The 18,551-nt window shown below is 40.6% G+C and overlaps 1 protein-coding gene across 10 annotated transcripts in view; it reads left to right on the top strand.

The window, feature by feature from the left end:
- The window catches only part of LOC112046638 (trithorax group protein osa), a 176,930-nt gene that overhangs the window by 145,134 nt on the left and 13,245 nt on the right, over positions 1-18,551 (top strand). For 5 of the 10 annotated variants that reach the window (XM_052888488.1, XM_052888489.1, XM_052888481.1 and 2 more), the window contains 6 exons: positions 10,691-10,980; positions 11,559-11,733; positions 12,613-12,773; positions 14,172-14,213; positions 16,706-16,903; positions 18,219-18,435. In XM_052888488.1, coding sequence (XP_052744448.1) covers positions 10,691-10,980; positions 11,559-11,733; positions 12,613-12,773; positions 14,172-14,213; positions 16,706-16,903; positions 18,219-18,435 — 1,083 coding nt within the window. The remainder of the gene's footprint in view (positions 1-10,690; positions 10,981-11,558; positions 11,734-12,612; positions 12,774-14,171; positions 14,214-16,705; positions 16,904-18,218; positions 18,436-18,551) is intronic. The other 5 variants (XM_052888485.1, XM_052888484.1, XM_052888482.1 and 2 more) reach the window with 5 other exon arrangements.

Raw genomic sequence — 18,551 nt, 5'->3', positions numbered from 1 at the left:
GGCTGAACGATTATCCATTCTAATATAAACAAATTTAATAATTTCACAACATTCGCGTTAATATTTTGTAAACGAAATGACATCTTTTTGTATGTTGTTTACAAAAGCGTTGTTCCGACTAAACGCTGCGTTGCCCGCTGTTTACGCAATTAGTTTAATGGGTCAATGCGATACATAACTTATTGAACCAGTTACGGATATTTGTGATTCAAGTTTACTTGCAATACAACTAGTTCTAGTTCTTGCCTCCTGCGTGTGGCATGGTTAATATTAAAAATATATATTAATAAATTTTAATACGTTTTAAATAATTCATTTTTATGTCTAGTGTAGGTATATTTTATTCATGAAAATGTTATTACATACGAGCTAAAATTCTAAATTTAAGATTTGTATTTTTGACGCGAGAAAATTAGGACTATGGTCTAGAGATGTTGAAAAGCTGGTCATGCTCCATTTATATTTAAAACCAGACCTTCGTGAGTTTATATAGGTGAAAATTTGTGTGCATCTTCTCCTAACATACTTAAGTACGATAACCAACTATGGAGGGATCATGGTGGATTTGAGGGCTAAAAATAACTAAACTAAATTAGTCTAGTATAAAGCATTATCATCTTCTTTCCCTTATCAGTTCTCCGACTTAAGTGGGGTCGGTAAAATATATCAATCTTCTCCATTCGTCAACTGATTATCTCTTTTACACACTCCGATCATCTCTTCTTAGGCCTTCTTCTCCTCTTGTGTCTCCACTCCACTTGCAAATTTAATATTTATCTAGTAATATGAATTCATCGCTTCGCAATATATGTACATACCAAGTTAACCTTTTACTCCTCAATTTTTCTGTCACTGGCGCCACTTTCAGACTTCCTCTTATATACTCATTTCTTATTTTATCTCAGTATAAAGAGTAATTCATTTATTATTGATCGGGATTATATGTGGAATCAATATCCTCAGAAGATATAATAGCCCAGTGGCTTTATGACAGACCTAGGTTAATCTTAAAGTTCATGTTATCTCTAACAAACATCTTACGTGCGTGTGTATTGGACTGTGTAAAATGAATTGCCTATTAAAGCACTACGCGTTGAACGCACCCAATAAAGTGCGCGAAATACAACAATATCATTTGCAGTTGCATGTAGCAATGCGTTGCACTATTTGCGTTTTACCCTTAATATTACCTCGAGCAATTAAATTAAAATTATATATTTCGTCGTAATAATAAACCAGTACCAAGTTCAAAGGTTTGTATTTCTTTTGTTTTCCTTGACTTTATTCAAATTTTTACTGTTGATTAACATGAAAGTTGTTTTATTCAATACTTATGATATTTGATTTATTTATGTTAGGTAGGTAAATTTTGTAGTACCAACAGCGGTTTAGCGCTAGGGCACATGTTAGGTAATTTAATTTAGTACATGGCGGGCGAAGGTAAGTAAACTGTCATTGATTTCTAAAGTTGGAAAGTTAGCCCTTGACTACAATCTCACCTGATGGTTAGTGATAATGCAATCTAAGATGCAAGTGGTCTAACTTGTTAGGAGTAGGATGAAAATCCACATCCCTTTCGGTTTTACACAACATCGTACCGGAACGCTAGATAGCTTGGCGGTACGTCTTTGCCGGTAGGGTGGTAACTAGCCATGGCTGAAGCCTCTCAACAGCCAAATTTGGGTTTCACAGAGACATATATTCGATGGTTCGGACTGCGAAATTATACCTACCTAAGAGTACCTACTTACTGTGTCATTGTTTATTGTCACTTGTTATAATCTCCTGGCAACATGCAGAATCGTAATCTGCATGATTTTCTGAGTTTAAAACTGTAAACAGAATGCGGTCCTCGGACTATGTAAACTCAATACCTCACAGCGCCTGGTCTAATAGGGTCTCGGCATTCGTCTACAATCTACATCTTTAATGACCACTCTACCCACCTATTCGCGAAAATTTTATTCGCACCACATAGCGTGAAAGTTGTATATAAAACCACATGTTTTTTCCACTACACCGATTTACAAATTGCAAGTTCGTGTATGATTTCAATTATTGTTGTTGTAAAACTGCGCGGTTTTTTCACATTGGGCTAGTTAGTATAATAAGTATAAGGAAAAAGCACGAAAAAATATCAACTGATTTTGTTTTTATTTTCGCGTTATAGGTACCTGTCATAGATTGCATAGACGCTTAACGCGTTTCTAGAAATAATTTATTAGTATAAAATGGTAAAATTACCACGAATCATCTTACGCCGGCCACACGCGGTCAAGTTTATCGTCAACTCTGCAGCTCGCTTAGGGATGTGGGCAGTGAAAAATAGTGTTGTAAAAATTTATTATTATAAAAACAAAAACCTAACTGCTTAAGCGTAATGAACTGAAAGGAGAAAAACAAGTATCACAATGTAAACTAACTAAATACTTTATAGTGCCGCATGCGGTGACAAACATAGTTTTGGTACCTAGATTATTAGAAGTATATTTGTTCCGGCCTGCAGTTTTCCATTTACGGGCGCCATTTTGAAAATTGATATAGCATATGTCTGACGAATTCAGTGAAATGTCATATGTCATAAAACGTCCAGCCCTATAGGCTGTAGGCTGTAAGACGTCCCAAAGATATGGACATACAGAGTGGCGTGCACAAGGTTCTTCACAAGGGTAAGTAAGTAAATAGAAATTGTACAAAACAAAAAAATCCTCTACAAATACAGGTTCGTAATGCGTGCTCAGGGTAGGCAGAGCATTTATGCATCTATGTAGTGCACGCCAGTGGACATATATATCCACATACATACGTTCGAAACGTGCAGACTTGCGATATACTTGACCGTGTGTGGCTGGCGTTATGAATCGTGCGTAGATACGAGTAGGTATTTACTTAACTACTGGTTTTTTGGGGAATCCCGCCACTTCAGATAACATCTCACCTCGACAATGTTATTTATCATTCATTCATTTGGTTTCTCAAATGTGGGTGAATTGGATCGGGCGGTGATTAATGGGCTTTTTTGTGTGAGTAATTAAACCTGTGTTAGATATTGCTTTTTTTTTACTATTTCTAAATGAATATCTAGTGGCTTTTTCTTTTCACATAGTATAGAATAATATATCAGATATACAACCTATCAGCGAGGCCTTTTTAATGTAGTTATTTCAAACATCTCAATCGTTTAAAATCATGAAGTTTTCTGTTTATGGTATAAATACTTGTTGTTTGCAATGAATTATAATTTCTGATTTTTATCGAAATTTAAAAAAATACAGTAGGTATTACTTTGCTGTAGTTGTTTTTCACTATCTTGTCTTTGGAGGGGAATATTTATAACTAACTTCAAAAAAAGGAGGAGGTTCTCAATTCGTCAAAATATATATTTTTTCGCGATCATCAAGGCATGAGTTACCGGCACTAATTTGCCGGCATGGTTTAAGTAGGTACAGTAGTTGTCAGTAATGCTAGCCACAAACGGTCAATTATTCTCACGTTTCTGTAGCACTCACAACTTTAATTGATCGTGTGTTGGTCACTGCGTACATGACGGCTCGACTTTAGCCGCGTGCCGTTTTCACTGCAGAAACGTGAGAATAATTGACCGTTTGTGGCTAGCATTAGGCGCACATCACGTGATCATTTCCACGGAATGTCGGCCTACCGTTGGTCGGCGGCGCCGGTACGTGGCTCGCCGCACATTGCCGCCCGCAACACCGCATTCTGCGCAACACGCACCGCACGACATCGATACAATGTAGCCTATGTGTGCACATACTAATTATTGTGTTCAACCACGTTGTATGTGATTGACGATGTAAAATACACTTTATTTGTATCACCGTAAAGTCTATTTTTAAATAGGAGTTGAGATGTGTTGCATGCTTAGGTATTATTGAATTTTTTCCGTTGATGAAGATGAACTTTTGGTGACTGGATTGGTGTTACAATGTTTTTGTTTTTCTTTTTGCATATTACTCATTCATTCATCATCATTATCAACCCATATACGGCTCACTACTGAGCTCGAGTCTCCTCTCAGAATGAGAGGGGTTAGGCCAATAGTCCACCACGCTGGCCCAATGCGGATTGGCAGACTTCACACACGCAGAGAATTGAGAAAATTCTCTGGTATGCAGGTTTCCTCACGATGTTTTTCCTCACTTAAAATGCAAAAAAGTTGGAGATGCATGCCCTGGACCGGATTCGAACCCACACCGTCCGGAATCGGAGGCAGAGGTCATACCCACTGAGCTATCACGGCTTATGCATATTATTGGTTGTGGTTAAATCCTTAGCATAACAAATGTTATGAAACAGTCATATTTCATTAAATACTTACAAATTAACCCTGGAGTTGGCTACGCGGCATTGAGTGTATGTAGGAATATATCTAGAATAGATATTCTACGGCAAATTCTTTTACCTTTCCTCTAAGTAACGATGCATGGCCATAATATAGTGGGACGTATGATGATTTGAACCTTTAAACCATTGAGGTATATTTTTCGAGGTTGTTCATATAAATCTCAATATTATATCCTAATGGATATCGGATGCAATCGAAATCGATTCCCAGAGTATGGCTCATTATGTAGAGTGGGGCGAAATTCAGAAAATTACAATCGATTCACCTGTTGCGAGAGTCGACTCAACCTACGGAGGTATCGATTCGTGGAAGCGTGATTCATCTCACTGGGTCTTCCGGTCCAGCGGTTTTATTATATTTGCCCGTATATTATATTGGGTATTGCGAACCATCAGTGGGTCACTGTTTTATCAATTAGGGACCCGATTTTGGGACACTGTGATAACGGGATTGGACGTTCTTGGGATTGTATGCTGTATTGTTACGTACAGTAAAGACTATTGTTGTTACTTACTTGTGATTGAAGACGTATTTTAGAGCATGCTAAAATAAGAACAGGATAATAATTATAATATGATCAGTGGCGTGCATGAGGTTGTCGATCAGGGTATGCACCAGATAGAAAAATTAACCGAACTGTAAAAATCTTCATTTAATAAGCATTATTAAAACAACTCCTAGGGTATGCAATACTTAAATGCATATATAAAGTGCACGAAACCGAATATGATGTAGTGAAACGCGTATACTTTGTATATTTAAACATGGAAAAGCCTTCTTATTATATATAGCATATTTTAACGGCACACTTCAGGCAGGGACAGACGTCCCTCCATATAGGAGAGGGTATATGGAACTTCGATTCTCCACACTGTGCCAAAGCGGGTATGCGGGCTATCATATTTTGTAAATGTAGTTAAATGTTCGACACATTTACCTTAAACCAGAACTTCAATTTGTACTTTGAACTTCAAGTTCAATTTGTACGAAAAATTAGACGAAGAATTTGAAGGTTCGATGTCCGTCTGGCCTATTGTCCTTTTCAATAAAAAACGTATTATCAAAATAATGTAGCAAAACCCATTGTGCTAAATATAGATAAGTACATTAAAAAATATATAGGTAATCGTTAAACTGAACCTGTTCGGTTGTTTGGCGGTAAAAAAAAAATTTGTTTCCCAAATTATCCTTGATCCCGATAGTCTTGTTATCAATGCGTAGTCATGTCCGAGCTCACGATTTGTGCCGAGTGCGAGGTGGGAAAGTAAAGACCTCGGCCTGCGCTGCGGCTGCCCTTGACAGAGCTGGTTGTGACTTGCGCGCCGCCCGCGCGTTACCAAACTGCTTTGAATGTTTCGATATCGTTTGTTGTTGTGAGGCGAAATACCAGTTGGGTATGTGGTATTATAAGACTTACTGTTTTTATGAAGTGCTGGGATATATCTACGAGTACTAGTAGGTGTTTATACAAACTATTGAATTGTTTGGCCGTAATTTAACTAGGCAACCTATTTGCAATAAGTCTAGAAAGAAGAAGAAAGAAAATACACTTTATTGTACACACAGAAACATACAATACAATGAATACAAAAAAAAATACAAGAAATGCGCAGTAGGCTACCAAAGTGAATATTATTTATGACTAACGGATCCGGTCAAGCTTCGCTTTGACTTACTCGTATTGCACTTCTTCCTTATCCCTACCCTACCCTACTCTACCCTACCTCTACCCTAGGATGTAGGAGGATTTGGAGGAGGCTTTTGTCCTAAAGGACATTCAGACAAATTCTGAATAAAGGCTTTTAATATTATTATTGTTATGTTTGTCTTGAAAACATACTGCGCCTATACCACTTTACCGCTGACCTGCACTGAGGCAGCGTGTTGGGCTTAAACTCCTGTTTTCGTACAGATATAACACACGTGATAATAACTAAGAGCAGTGATAGCCCAGTAGATATGACCTCTGCCTCCGATTCCGAAGGGTGTGGGTTCCAATCCGGTCCGGGGCATGCACCTTCAACTTTTCAGTTGTGTGCATTTTAAGAAGGTGTCTCAAACGGTGAAGGAAAAACATCGTGAGGTAACCTTCATACCAGAGAATTTCCTCAATTCTCAATTCAATGTGTGAAGTCTGCCAATCCGCATTGAGCTAGCGTGATTGACTATTGGCCTAACCATTCTGAGAGGAGACACGAGCTCAGCAGTGAGCCGAATATGGATTGATAATGATGTTGATAGTAACTAACCAGCGAGAGGCATACGCAATTTTAATAGGCTAATAATACAATGATGGTGAATCAACAATGTATCATAAGTATCTCTTATCACACGTCAGTCATGTTGGTATTATGCGAGCACGGTCATAGACTTTAGAATAAATTGTTTCAATTATAGATTTTCAAACATTCATCACGTTTCAGTGAGTCATCGTGAGTTTTAGATTCACATGCGCTTGTTTAATGTGTATTATTATGCATATGAGTTATGTTATGTATACTTATAAATCAATGATGTTCAACTAATTGTTATTTTAATTGATTGTTAGCGAAGTTCACAATTTATTATTCATTTAACCGAAATTCTGACGAAGCTTACAAGTTATTCATTCATTATTTTTAACCGACTTCCTTATTGTAAACTTTTGTTGTTTTGTGGCTGTTTAGAACTTTTTGTATGTAGGCTTAATAATTCTGATAATGTTTTCTATACAAAAAGAGGTAAAGTTTTGGGTTGTACGAAGTAATGTGTACGGAACGGAAAATGGGTACGGAACAGATTTTATAAATTCTTGTACCTAGGCTATTATTTACATAGGCTATTATTTTACACACAAAGATAGCGTGTAGTCGCCGATTTTTTATGTGCCCCGAAATCGGAGCACTTGACGCCTCGCTACGCTACGATAAGTACGCTTGTGTGCGTGCGTGTAGGGTAATTAGCTTAGCTCTTAAACTCACATAATAACAGAAGTGGCTTACTTTTGGAGTGAAAAATTTGTAGGTTTTGCGGGTCTATAGGTTATTAGTCTAAGTTACTAATGAAAATCCGTGATAGCCCAGTGGATATGACCTTTGCCTCCAATTCCGGAGGGTGTGGGTTCGAATCCGGTCCGGGGCATGCACCTCCAATTTTTCAGTTGTGTGCATTTTAAGAAATTAAATATCACGTGTCTCAAACAGTGAAGGATATCATCGTGAGGAAACCTGCACACCAGGGAATTTTCTTAATTCTCTGCGTGTGTGAATTCTGCCAATCCGCATTGGGCCAGCGTGCGTGGTGGACTATTGGCCTAACCCCTCTCATTCTGAGAGGAGACTCGAGCTCAGCAGTGAGCCGTATATGGGTTGATAACGACGACTAATGAAAAAAAAAACTAAATCATCGTCTATGAAAATGCTTCTCAGCCCATAGTTCACTTTAAACATGTTCTACAATGCGTCGCTCGTCGACCTGAGGCAATAGGTGCTAAGGCCTGCGTGACTATAATTTTACTGACAACTACCCTTCAGATGTGCCGCTTGGCGGCAGAAATAAGTATTAGTTGTAGATACTTCTTTGTCGCAAAAATAATCTTAGTTCAATTAATTTTCAACTCGCTACAATACACAATGCAATTTGCGTGATGCAAACGCACTATTGCGTTTTTGCCGACCTTATCACATTAAAATTTACAATAGTAGCCGGCAAGAGTCTTGTTATTTTCTAACGCAAAATTGATCTAGAGTGCGTTCACGATCCGAAAATGACTTTGTCCAAGGTGGAACGCGCTTGCCTAAAATATGTATTTATATTAGAGATGGAAGAATGGAAAAAGTAGGGTCTTTCTTACTTTATGGTAGTTTAACTTCCCAACTCCGGGCTGAGAATTTGTATTGAAAGTTTCTTAAAAGAAAGTTGAGCTCAGATTCTCTTAGCCCGACTCAGGCATCGAACTCAGGGCACGTAGGTAACCACTGGACTATAGTTATTCTCGGTAGTCAGGTAAAAAGTTGTACCTTCACCAAATTAAACTTGAAATGACAACGCAAAACGCAGTGTACCTGCTCGGGATATAAATAATATTATTATCATTATCTTCGTACCGAAGTTTGGTATACTCAGCTCACTGCTGAGGGGTAAGGCCCATAGTCCAACACGCTGGCCCAATGCACATTGGCAGACTTCACACACGTAGAGAATTAAGAAAATTCTCAGGTATGCAGGTTTCCTCACTATGTTTATCCTTCACCGTTTGAGACAGTTGATATTTAATCTCTTAAAATGCACATAATTGACCAGATGTGCATGAACGGAGGTGCATGTCCCGGACTTGATTCGAATTTACGCCCTTCGTAATCGGAGGCAGAGGTCATTTCCAGTGGGCTATCACCGTCTTGCAGTGCGTTAGTAGCTCGTTGCTTGTTTACGTTTCGTTTCGTTTATAGTTAGTCGTATTGAACTCGTTTAAAAGTCATTAATGCTTTTTAAAGAAATAGATGTCACGTAGGTGGGCATGTGTCTCGCTGGTGATTCACCGGCGCCTCGCCGTCTGCCGGCCGTCTGATCGACGCCGACGTTATTATAATGCGCCGATAATAATTGCTCGTCGAGATTAAAGTGTCGTCCCTTGCTCGTGATAACGTCACTGGGCCGTCGGTGCTTCGGCGCCGTATCAGTGTGACGGCCGCTCTCGATCTGAACTAAAAGTCTGAGATTAACAAGGGTTTCATTGACACTTGTCATTCTCTGAAAGCTTAACTCGATGGTTTTTAGAAGGGCTATTATTGAAAAGTTGTAGTACTGAAGTATCTACTACTGAAATCGTTATCAGGGAAACCTTTGTTTGGATTGCATAAAAAAGCTAAAGTCAGTCAGCTGGACAAATTCGCTATTACTGTCTCTGGCTGCAGTTATACGAGTAGGTATGGTTATGTTAACGGAGCAGGATTGTAAGAATTTCTGCAAGAGATTCCGCTGCAACTTAAGCTGACAACATTATATTAAAATATGTTAGCTATTAAACAAAAAAAAAAACAGGAAGGGAGTGTAATCACAAACTCCGTGACATGACATTTTTTTGTATTAGATAACAACAGAGAACATTATTGTTTTGATTTTGAACTCCGAATAGACAGGGGGACTTCTTGAAGAAGTGCGTACAGCCTGTTGCTTAGAATCCGCTTCACGCGAAACTGAGTTACTGAGTCTGCTGAGATCACGGAGAAGGGGGCGGGTTGTGTCACGCAACGGTGACATAACTACTTAAGTTCAAATCGACCTACATAAAAGCCGCCATACCACTTTCGTCGTCGCAAATCACCGCAGCGGCCTCGGTCAATGCGCTGCGTGCGCGTCGCATGCAGTATGCACATATACGGCGAAGCGCACTGAGAATTCGCAGGCTGTGTGTAGGTACCCCACTGTACGTGTATTCCGCTCACGTGCCGGAAAACGAAAGTGATCCGTCTCTCTTCCCGATTGATGCACGGCCCGCCTAAGCCCTCGTTAACTGTATTATTCAAATTGTGTGTGCGAAGTGCGCCCGCCGGTCGGATCGATCACACACGGAAACATTCGTCGCTTGCACTCTCGAATACAATTTAATTCAAGTGCACCCGGCTCCCATCCCACCGGCGGTTTGTTTGCGCCCGAAAAGCGAACGCACCCCGCACCGGTCCGCCGTCTGCCAACCTTGATACTAGTGCTTGTTGGAAGGCGTTTTACGACCCGATAAAAGTCTCCACCGATTGTATGTTATCTGCGATGCTTATCCAGTTTAATGTGGGACGATTGTCGTTACGCTGAACGTTATCACTGTCGTTATGTTTTGGAAGCCATTAGTAATTTGTTGATGGGTGTTCTTTAGCAAACTTTGTTATATTTTTAATAACATAATAATGTTCATGAGCTTGCAAAGAACGGTTTATTACCCCTTTCTTTGCATGCTTATCAATCTAACGTTACGTCATTACTCACTAAACAGGAGTTGTACGATTTAGCAATCGAAGAAACTATGCAGGATAATACGGTGTAAATTTAAAGTAAATCATATGTTTCTTGCTTTCTTCGACAATTTACAAGGAACATCAAAATTTTAACGAAGGAAGCAAGTTTTTGACCAAAGCTTGAGTAATATTTTTATTTAATTTTTACTGCAACGTTGACATTGCTTACAGAAACTATCATCATCATATTCATCCTCATCATAGTTAGTGATTGTTACGTTATCACCGTAAGTCCGCCAGCCCTCATTGGAGCAGGCTTTAAGGACCAAATGCCCTCTAATAAGGAAAGTCTGGTTCTCCACAAATAAACTCATCGGTTGATGTGTTATTGTTCCAGGTACCCAGAACGTACCGATGCCGCCGCGGCCGTCGTCGTCGTTGTCGGACGGTGGCGGGCCCGCCGCGCCGGGCCGCCCGGGCTCTGGCGCAGGCCCCCCGCCGTCGGGCGCACCGCCGCCGGGCGCCATGCTACCGCAGCCCTACCCGCACCACGGGCCGCCCTACAAGCCGGCGCCCTACCCGCCGCAGCAGTACGCGTACCCGCCACGGAACCATCACCCCTACCCCTACGGCGGCTACAGGCCTACGCCGCCGCCGCACCCATCACAACACTACCCACCGCTCAAGGTACGTGTTATTAAACTTGGGTCACGTCTAGTTTCTGAACAAAAAGAGACCAAATGTGTTGTCCATACCAATTGGTCGCATGTGAGACACAGAAAATGGAATGGAATGAAATGGAATGGAGAAAATGGAAGTTCTCGCCAACATCTGATGCAATGTTGAATCTGAACCATAAGCCTCAATAGCTCCGGGGTAAAGGGTCGGACTCAGCGCCAAGAAGTGGTGGTTCGATCTCCACCCGCTGGACTGTTGTCGTACCCACTCCTAACACTTTAGTGGTAACATTTTCCGACTATTTGGTAATGTGAATATAGGTCATATTTAAAAAGAGACTAAAGTAGAATCCTTATCAGTGAAAAATGTATCCATCAATCTTTAATATCACTGGCTTGGTTTTTCTTACAACCACTTAGTGTCCCTGCACACGAAACCCACGCACCCACAGCCACAAATCCTTGCCACTGACCTCTTTTCCTTAGCTACGCCACTTCTAGCTTTAGGTGACGGCGTTTCTGACTGTGACGTGCGATGACACTTGCATTTACACCTATGTTACATTCCTCGTGACCGCGGTGTTGCAGCAAGCGGGGCGGCACATGGGCCCGCCCGGCGAGGCGATGCCGCCGCCCACGGCGCCCGGCGAGTCGCACGACAACGGGCCCGCCGCGCCCGCCACCGCGCTCGTCACCACCGGGCCCGACGGCGCGCCGCTCGACGAGGGCAGCCAGCAGAGCACGCTCAGCAACGCGTCCGCCGGTGAGACACTGACCTTATATCTACCTATACTCGTTTAAATGTATGTAGCAACCCACACTGAGATAAATAAGCTAGCTTGCAATTTACTAATTACTACGGATGCAGCATACGTAACAAAGATATTGTATACAGCATACTGTAACGTTTAGAAGCAACACCATGCTCTTTAGGTAGCTTGAGAGAGAACCACAGAACTGCAGTTCATCTCACGTCCATATTTTAGCATCAAGCAATAGGCCCACACATGATGGTATGTGGAAAACCATCATTAATCAATAAATAGGTCAGAACGTCGCAAGGGATGCCAGTAACACGTCCTATGAAGTGTGTGTGCCGGGTGGGGTTAGTTCAAAATGCGAAAATGCATCGTCACTTACTACCATAGCATGATTGCAGCCAAGCACTTGCCAAGACTCCGCGCCACAAAAGAACTCCCGCGGCTAAAACCCGAACTAAAATTGATAGCGCCTTACACAAATGACAATAACACTGCCATTCCCAAATGACAATGAGCTCCATTAAGACATTAGCGCCGCGGCTACGGGACTTGTTTCTTTTTTTTCTGACTGTTTAAGTGCCGTAGGCTCCTTATGGGACCAGCGGCGTCACCGGGGGGTTTGGGCGAGCGCAGAAGCATCGCCTGATGCAGAGTAAATGGACGGAACGACTCTCTAAGGGCGTCTCCTCTGAGACTCGGACCTCGGCTTAGAGGGTCGTTCGCGAAGGGTGTTTTGGCCTGCGAGATCGTGAGTTAAAAAGCCCACGTCTGGGTGACGTCAGATATCGGAGTGGACTAATTTCGTGACGCGGTGTATATAAAGTGTAAAACAAATGGTTTTTATGCAAGTAGTGTAACAGTGTCTGTGCGTCGTGTTCCAGCGTCAGGCGAGGAGCCGTGCGGCACGCCGAAGAGTTCGCGCAAAGAGTACGGGCCGGGCAGCGCGGCACCGTCGCCGTCGCCGGGCGGCGCGTCGCACTCGTCGGCGCACGACGACTACGACGCCGCGCCCTCGCCCTGGCCGCGCCCGCCCTCTAGTCCCGTGAGTCGCGACACCCGCGCCATCGCAGCGGCGATACGACACAACAAACACACACACACACTCCCACACATCACTGACAATATTATTGGCAATAAAATAATATCATCAATATTATTGACAGGATATAGGGTATGGTTTGACGCACACTATACCACGACAGAAGTTGTACGTTGTACCCCAGCACTATGGTATTACATTATGTTAAGGAATAAAAATGATGCCTTACTCTACATATTGCCAAAAGTATTGTTTCCATTGTCAGTAATGGAAATTACCCGAAATTCATCTGTACAATGTGCGTCTGTAAAATCTGTGTATAGTTGAACTCAGCCGCCGCAAAAGGACCAGGACTTTATAAGAGACCTATCATCTTGTATATTATCTGGTCTAATGGGGGGTTAGTTAGTATTGTGAAAAAATTACTATTATCAGTTAATGATAAAGACGGGAACAACAGCTTAACAAACTCTTGCTAGTTTCACCTTAAAATTCACTAGATCCATTAGTATAATTTTAAGAACAAGACTTCATTATAAACGAAACAACATATTTTCTTCAACTTTGATCTCATTATGGGGCATTAAGAATGTTTTTTGCGAACTTCTACTATCAAATGAGACTTGTATGATCTTCTAGTTTTCTACTGTATTAGATACACATCTCTCCTTGTAAATATGCAAAAAAAAATCTTAATCTTATCAAGGTCTATGTAAAAAAAATACTATATTTGGTTTATGTCATTAAGGTAACTTTATGGAATCTTAGAATAAAATTGCAACTCACTTCCCATGCACACACAATAATTAAAATATTATGTACTTTGAATGTGTATCCCTTTAGATTGTCACTTGTAAAGGCTTACACGTTGTTTTGTCAATAATATCCTACACATTTTACTGTTTCATGTCGGGTGTACCAAAATAAAAAAAAACAACCTTGAATTTGTTTTTGCAAAATTTTTTATTTATTCCGATTGGAGCAAAAATTCAAGTAAAGACTCTAATTTTAATTTATTTAGTACTAAAATCTATGACAAAATAAATTATTTTAACCTATCGCGTACACATACATTGTAATTGCATTACTTATAGTCTCTTGATAATAAGAAAGGCAAGGTGTCATTTTCAATGTATTGCTGTTCCTGAACACTAAGGACAATATGATTTGCCAAAAATAGCTGTCCTTTCAAACATACATATTTAATAAAAGAAACTTAAGTTAACTTAACTCAATAAGACTTATCATAAACAAAAAGTCGTAACATATGCTACATTTTTTGTTTTAATTTTGGTACACCCGATTGGAAAAAAAGGTTTACTTTTAATACCCCCCTGTACCTTGTAACGCTAACCAATCTGTGTAGGAAGGGGAAGCATTGCATTATGTCATGTATTTCAGGTGTTTAACAGTCACATACCGCAGGAGTCCTACAGATCAAAGGTTTATATCCAACTCAATGCTCACTAAGCATGTTGTAGCGCTCGAACTTTTAATCTAACTCGTTTGAATGCATGGCGATCTCTTTCTGTGTGCTGTGCTGCTTCATCTGCGTATTTAAAGCCTGTTTATAGGTCCCAGACCCTATGATAGGTCGTGGACCTTTGTGGGACCACATCTAAACCCAATAAAAGAAAGCCTCAATAACTCAACGGCAAGGAGTGAACTTATCGCTGAAAGGTCGTGGTTCGATCCCCGCCCGTTGGACTATTCCGTTTTTGTCGTACCCCCTAACACAGTCTTTTGCGACTATTTGAATATTGGTCATATTTAAAACATGTAGCAAATATTCTTGAAAACGAAAACACGCTTTTCGCTTAGTTCGATAAGAAAAGGCAATACTGGTGAAAGTATTTTTTTAATGCAGCCAGAGCTTTTTAATGGCTGTTATTTCTTGGTGCCAGATTTCTTGTTAATTTGCTTGAAATAACAAAAATCCCACATTAACACACATTTAACTTAATGGCCAAAGAACATAACGCATATTGTACTGACTGTTGTAAAAAACAGTTACCTAAGTAAGCCGTATTACAGACGTACAGTTTCAACGGCAAAAATTTAATCTTACGTGTGTAGTGTCCATCAGTTTTGACTGTACAGTTTTTTTCTAATTATCTTGATTGAAATTTCAATTACATAAAACTGTACTATGTTTATGCTACGTAAGTAAATTTTAAAACTGTCAGTATAATATGCGTTATGTTCTTTGGTCATAAAGTTAAATATAATAACGCGTTATTTGTCCCTCATTATTGTGTAAACATTGTAGTAGAGTCCGTCATGACTAGTGTCAGTATACCTAATATGCGTAATGTTCTTTGTTTATAAACTTAAATAATAACGCGTTACTTGTCCTTCATTATTGTGTAAACATTGAACGCAGATGAAGCAGTTAGTAGTCTTGGTTTATGCACGTTTTTTTTAAATTTAATTTATTAACCATGCAAAGATCTCCTAATTCCCTGTAGAAGATATGTAGTCTAATGCACAATTTTAAATACATAATTGTATTGCTTTTTAGCTTCTAACTTTTGACGCCAGTTATTTTTTTCGGTGTTGGTCGTTTTTTTGTTAATCTTAGAAAACAAGATTTAGAAAAGTAACATTACATATTTTTATTTGCTTATAATAATTTAGTTATATTTTTCCATCTAGTATAGTAAGTTAGTGTAATTGTTAATCTATGATATGAGTTATAGTCGTTTTCAATAACACATGGAATGTTTATCTGTCAATGAGTTGTTAGCAGCAGTTATCTGTCAAAAGCCATACAATAAGTTCATCTGTTATTTTGTATATAACACGAGTATGTTGGATATAATAGCATACAAGATAGTGGTTAGAATGCTATAAAAATAATCGGTAGCAGTACATTTTTCCATAATTTTTTCTAGTTTTCGAAGCGTTTGCGATCGTAGAAAGAGATTGACACTTGGCTACAGGAGCTGACCTTGACATTGAATTCGCTCTTGAAATGTATGCGTCTCGGGACGCTCGACAAATGTGTAACTTAAACCGCCTGCTGTATGCGTGAGAGAAAGGGAAGCCAGACGCGTTACGTTACGAAGCGGCTTATCCCTCCATAAGAAGTCATCACTTCAAAAACTATATTTATTTTTGATCCTTGCCATGCTAGTACAAAATAACAATGTGGCCTTACAACTTATTAACGGTTTACAGACAGTGTTGTTATTGAAAACGGCTTTCGCAACTGTTTTTGTGGAATGCTATATATCCAGTAAGTTTTAATGATCAAGGGCAAGGCATGTTCTGATTTAAAATTAATTAAAAAATTAAATATTTTAAAATTGCCCTTGTTCGATGTGTTCTCCTCATTTTTTATAATTTTTTTAATATTCCACTGCAAGTTCATTATATTGAAAATCTCATCAGCATTATTAGATGTTTGTAGTGAAAGAATTTCTACTGTAGATGTTACCGTTTATTTTTTTGACTTTTATTACCGCCGCACCACGTTCGTTGCTGTTTTGTAAAGGCGTCCGGGAAGTTCGTTTGGCTTTGGATGTTATGGTGTATAGAAAAGCGTTCAACGTTGCGTTGGTAGGTAGAACTGAGTGAACTGACGCTGGTTCAGATTATACACACAAACGCACATGGTCTATCATCTTATCACTACATCCTAAGCCAAACAGCTACCGGACTTCCTTGAATTGATTGATTACTATTTAACCGAAAGTGCGTTTGAATCATGTCTTCGAGAACAGCGTGTTCTGCTGGTACTCTATTAGCATGCGTCAACTATATATCACGTGACGAGGAAAGGACATATTGTCGACACAAATAACGCGGTGGTATCGAATCCATAATTTTTGGTGCCGCTGCTGTTGTGCGACAATGCGTTTTTTTCTCTTCCCGAAAATGTCCCTATATGTGTAAACACAGCTGGCGACAGCGCGTGTATGATGTGTGTGTTGTTGACCCAGAAGTCGGACTCGCTGGGCAAGCTGTACGAGATGGACGACGCGCCCGAGCGCCGCAGCTGGGTGGAGCGGCTGCTGGCGTTCATGGAGGACCGGCGCACGCCCATCGCCGCCTGCCCCACCATCAGCAAGCAGCCGCTGGACCTCTACCGGCTCTACCTGCTGGTGCGCGACCGCGGCGGGTTCGTTGAGGTGAGCTGACTACACCGCACTGACTTAGTCGCTGTGGACCTCGTAAGAAGGCTCAAAGTCGTTCACAACTTTCTTACATAGGTAAGAAAGTCGTGAAGCTGAAGTGGCAATGGACGGAATCCTAAGCGCCGATAGACGTTGGGGTCCAATTCCGGCCCTGGAATGGTAACTGTCGCTGGATGCTGGCGGCTCGAGATAGTTGTGTCTGGGAGTCTGCAAGAGCAATGAACGTCCATCGGCTGAAAATGATGATAAAACGTAAAGGCGAGACAGAAAATACTGTGGTTTTTTTTTTGAAAAATCTATACATGCAATGTAGGTCCCAAAGATGATGGCGTGTTTGAATAACAAACGAACCCTAGAATAAATAAAGTTTAAAAATAAAAGCAAAACAATTGCATAGTAAAATTATACAGTGGAGCAAAACGCAAAGATAAAATCAGTAAGCCAGCGGTATAATAATTATTTCTACAATAGCGGCAATTTATGGCGATATTATTTCTAAACCATGGCCGCGCTAACGTCGGGGCAGTAAAAACCTCATGGCGTTCTCCATACAAGCGAAACACCAATAGACTTCAACTCGGATTTATGTTAGCGCGCAGGCGACCGGCTTTATGTGAATAACCATAAAGTACGGCGCTTTAACGATACTTAATAAATTTTTATCATTAGCCCGTTTCCATGCTGAGTTTTCCGCATGTACGAACATTGTTGTGAGACGTTAGACGTTACACAGTAGGACGACGACTGTAGTCTAAAACGGACGTGTTTGACAAGTGTTCGTATCAAAATAGACGGTAAGGTTCTTCGTATTTGACTTTTTGTTTTTTGACACGCCTTTTAGGCGGATTTCCTTTTGGTCTTGGTGTATTTTAATTCATCTTACTATCAGAATCAGAGGGATTAGGCCTTACCACGCTGACCCAATGCGGGTTGAGAGACTTCCCACATAAGGACATTCTCAGATATGCAGGGTTACTCATGATGTTTTAATTCACTGTATGTACTATTTAATTTCTTTAATAACAATTAAATAATATATTTTTTTTAAATGCACATAACTGAAACTACGCCCTCTAAATCGACGACAGAGGTTATGCCCACTGTGGCCTGGACTGAACTATCACGGCTCTTGCCTTCATCATATCAGCTTGATGGACTGCATCCTGGAGATTCGCTTGATGTCGTCGAGCAACAATGCGCTTTCTTGTGCGGGGTCGCCATTTCAGCGCTTTGGGCTGAATGGGTTCTTTTGGCTCTTGCCTTGCAATGTTTGGAATACCGATTTTAATAATTATTAATCTCTTTCAAGGTGACGAAAAACAAAACGTGGAAAGACATCGCGGGCTTGCTCGGCATCGGCGCGTCATCGTCAGCGGCGTACACGTTACGGAAGCACTACACCAAGAACCTGCTGGCGTACGAGTGCCACTTCGACCGCGGCGGGATCGACCCGCAACCCATCATCAACCAGGTGGAAGCGTCCACGAAGAAGAAGAGTGGCAAGTCCAATAGTACGTCTAATGCAGGTGAGGCTTTTGTTTGATGTTGTTTTATTGCTTGTCTAACCTAACATACGACTTACAGGATTATCCTGTGAGACAAACATCTTAGCAATCCATGGAATATCCGTGCGCGTGCCAGG

This window comes from Bicyclus anynana, chromosome 22 (genome assembly GCF_947172395.1).
Source record: "Bicyclus anynana chromosome 22, ilBicAnyn1.1, whole genome shotgun sequence".
Lineage (NCBI taxonomy): Eukaryota > Metazoa > Arthropoda > Insecta > Lepidoptera > Nymphalidae > Bicyclus > Bicyclus anynana.
Note: the sequence above shows the minus strand (reverse complement) of the source record. Positions and strands in the feature narration are given on the sequence as shown.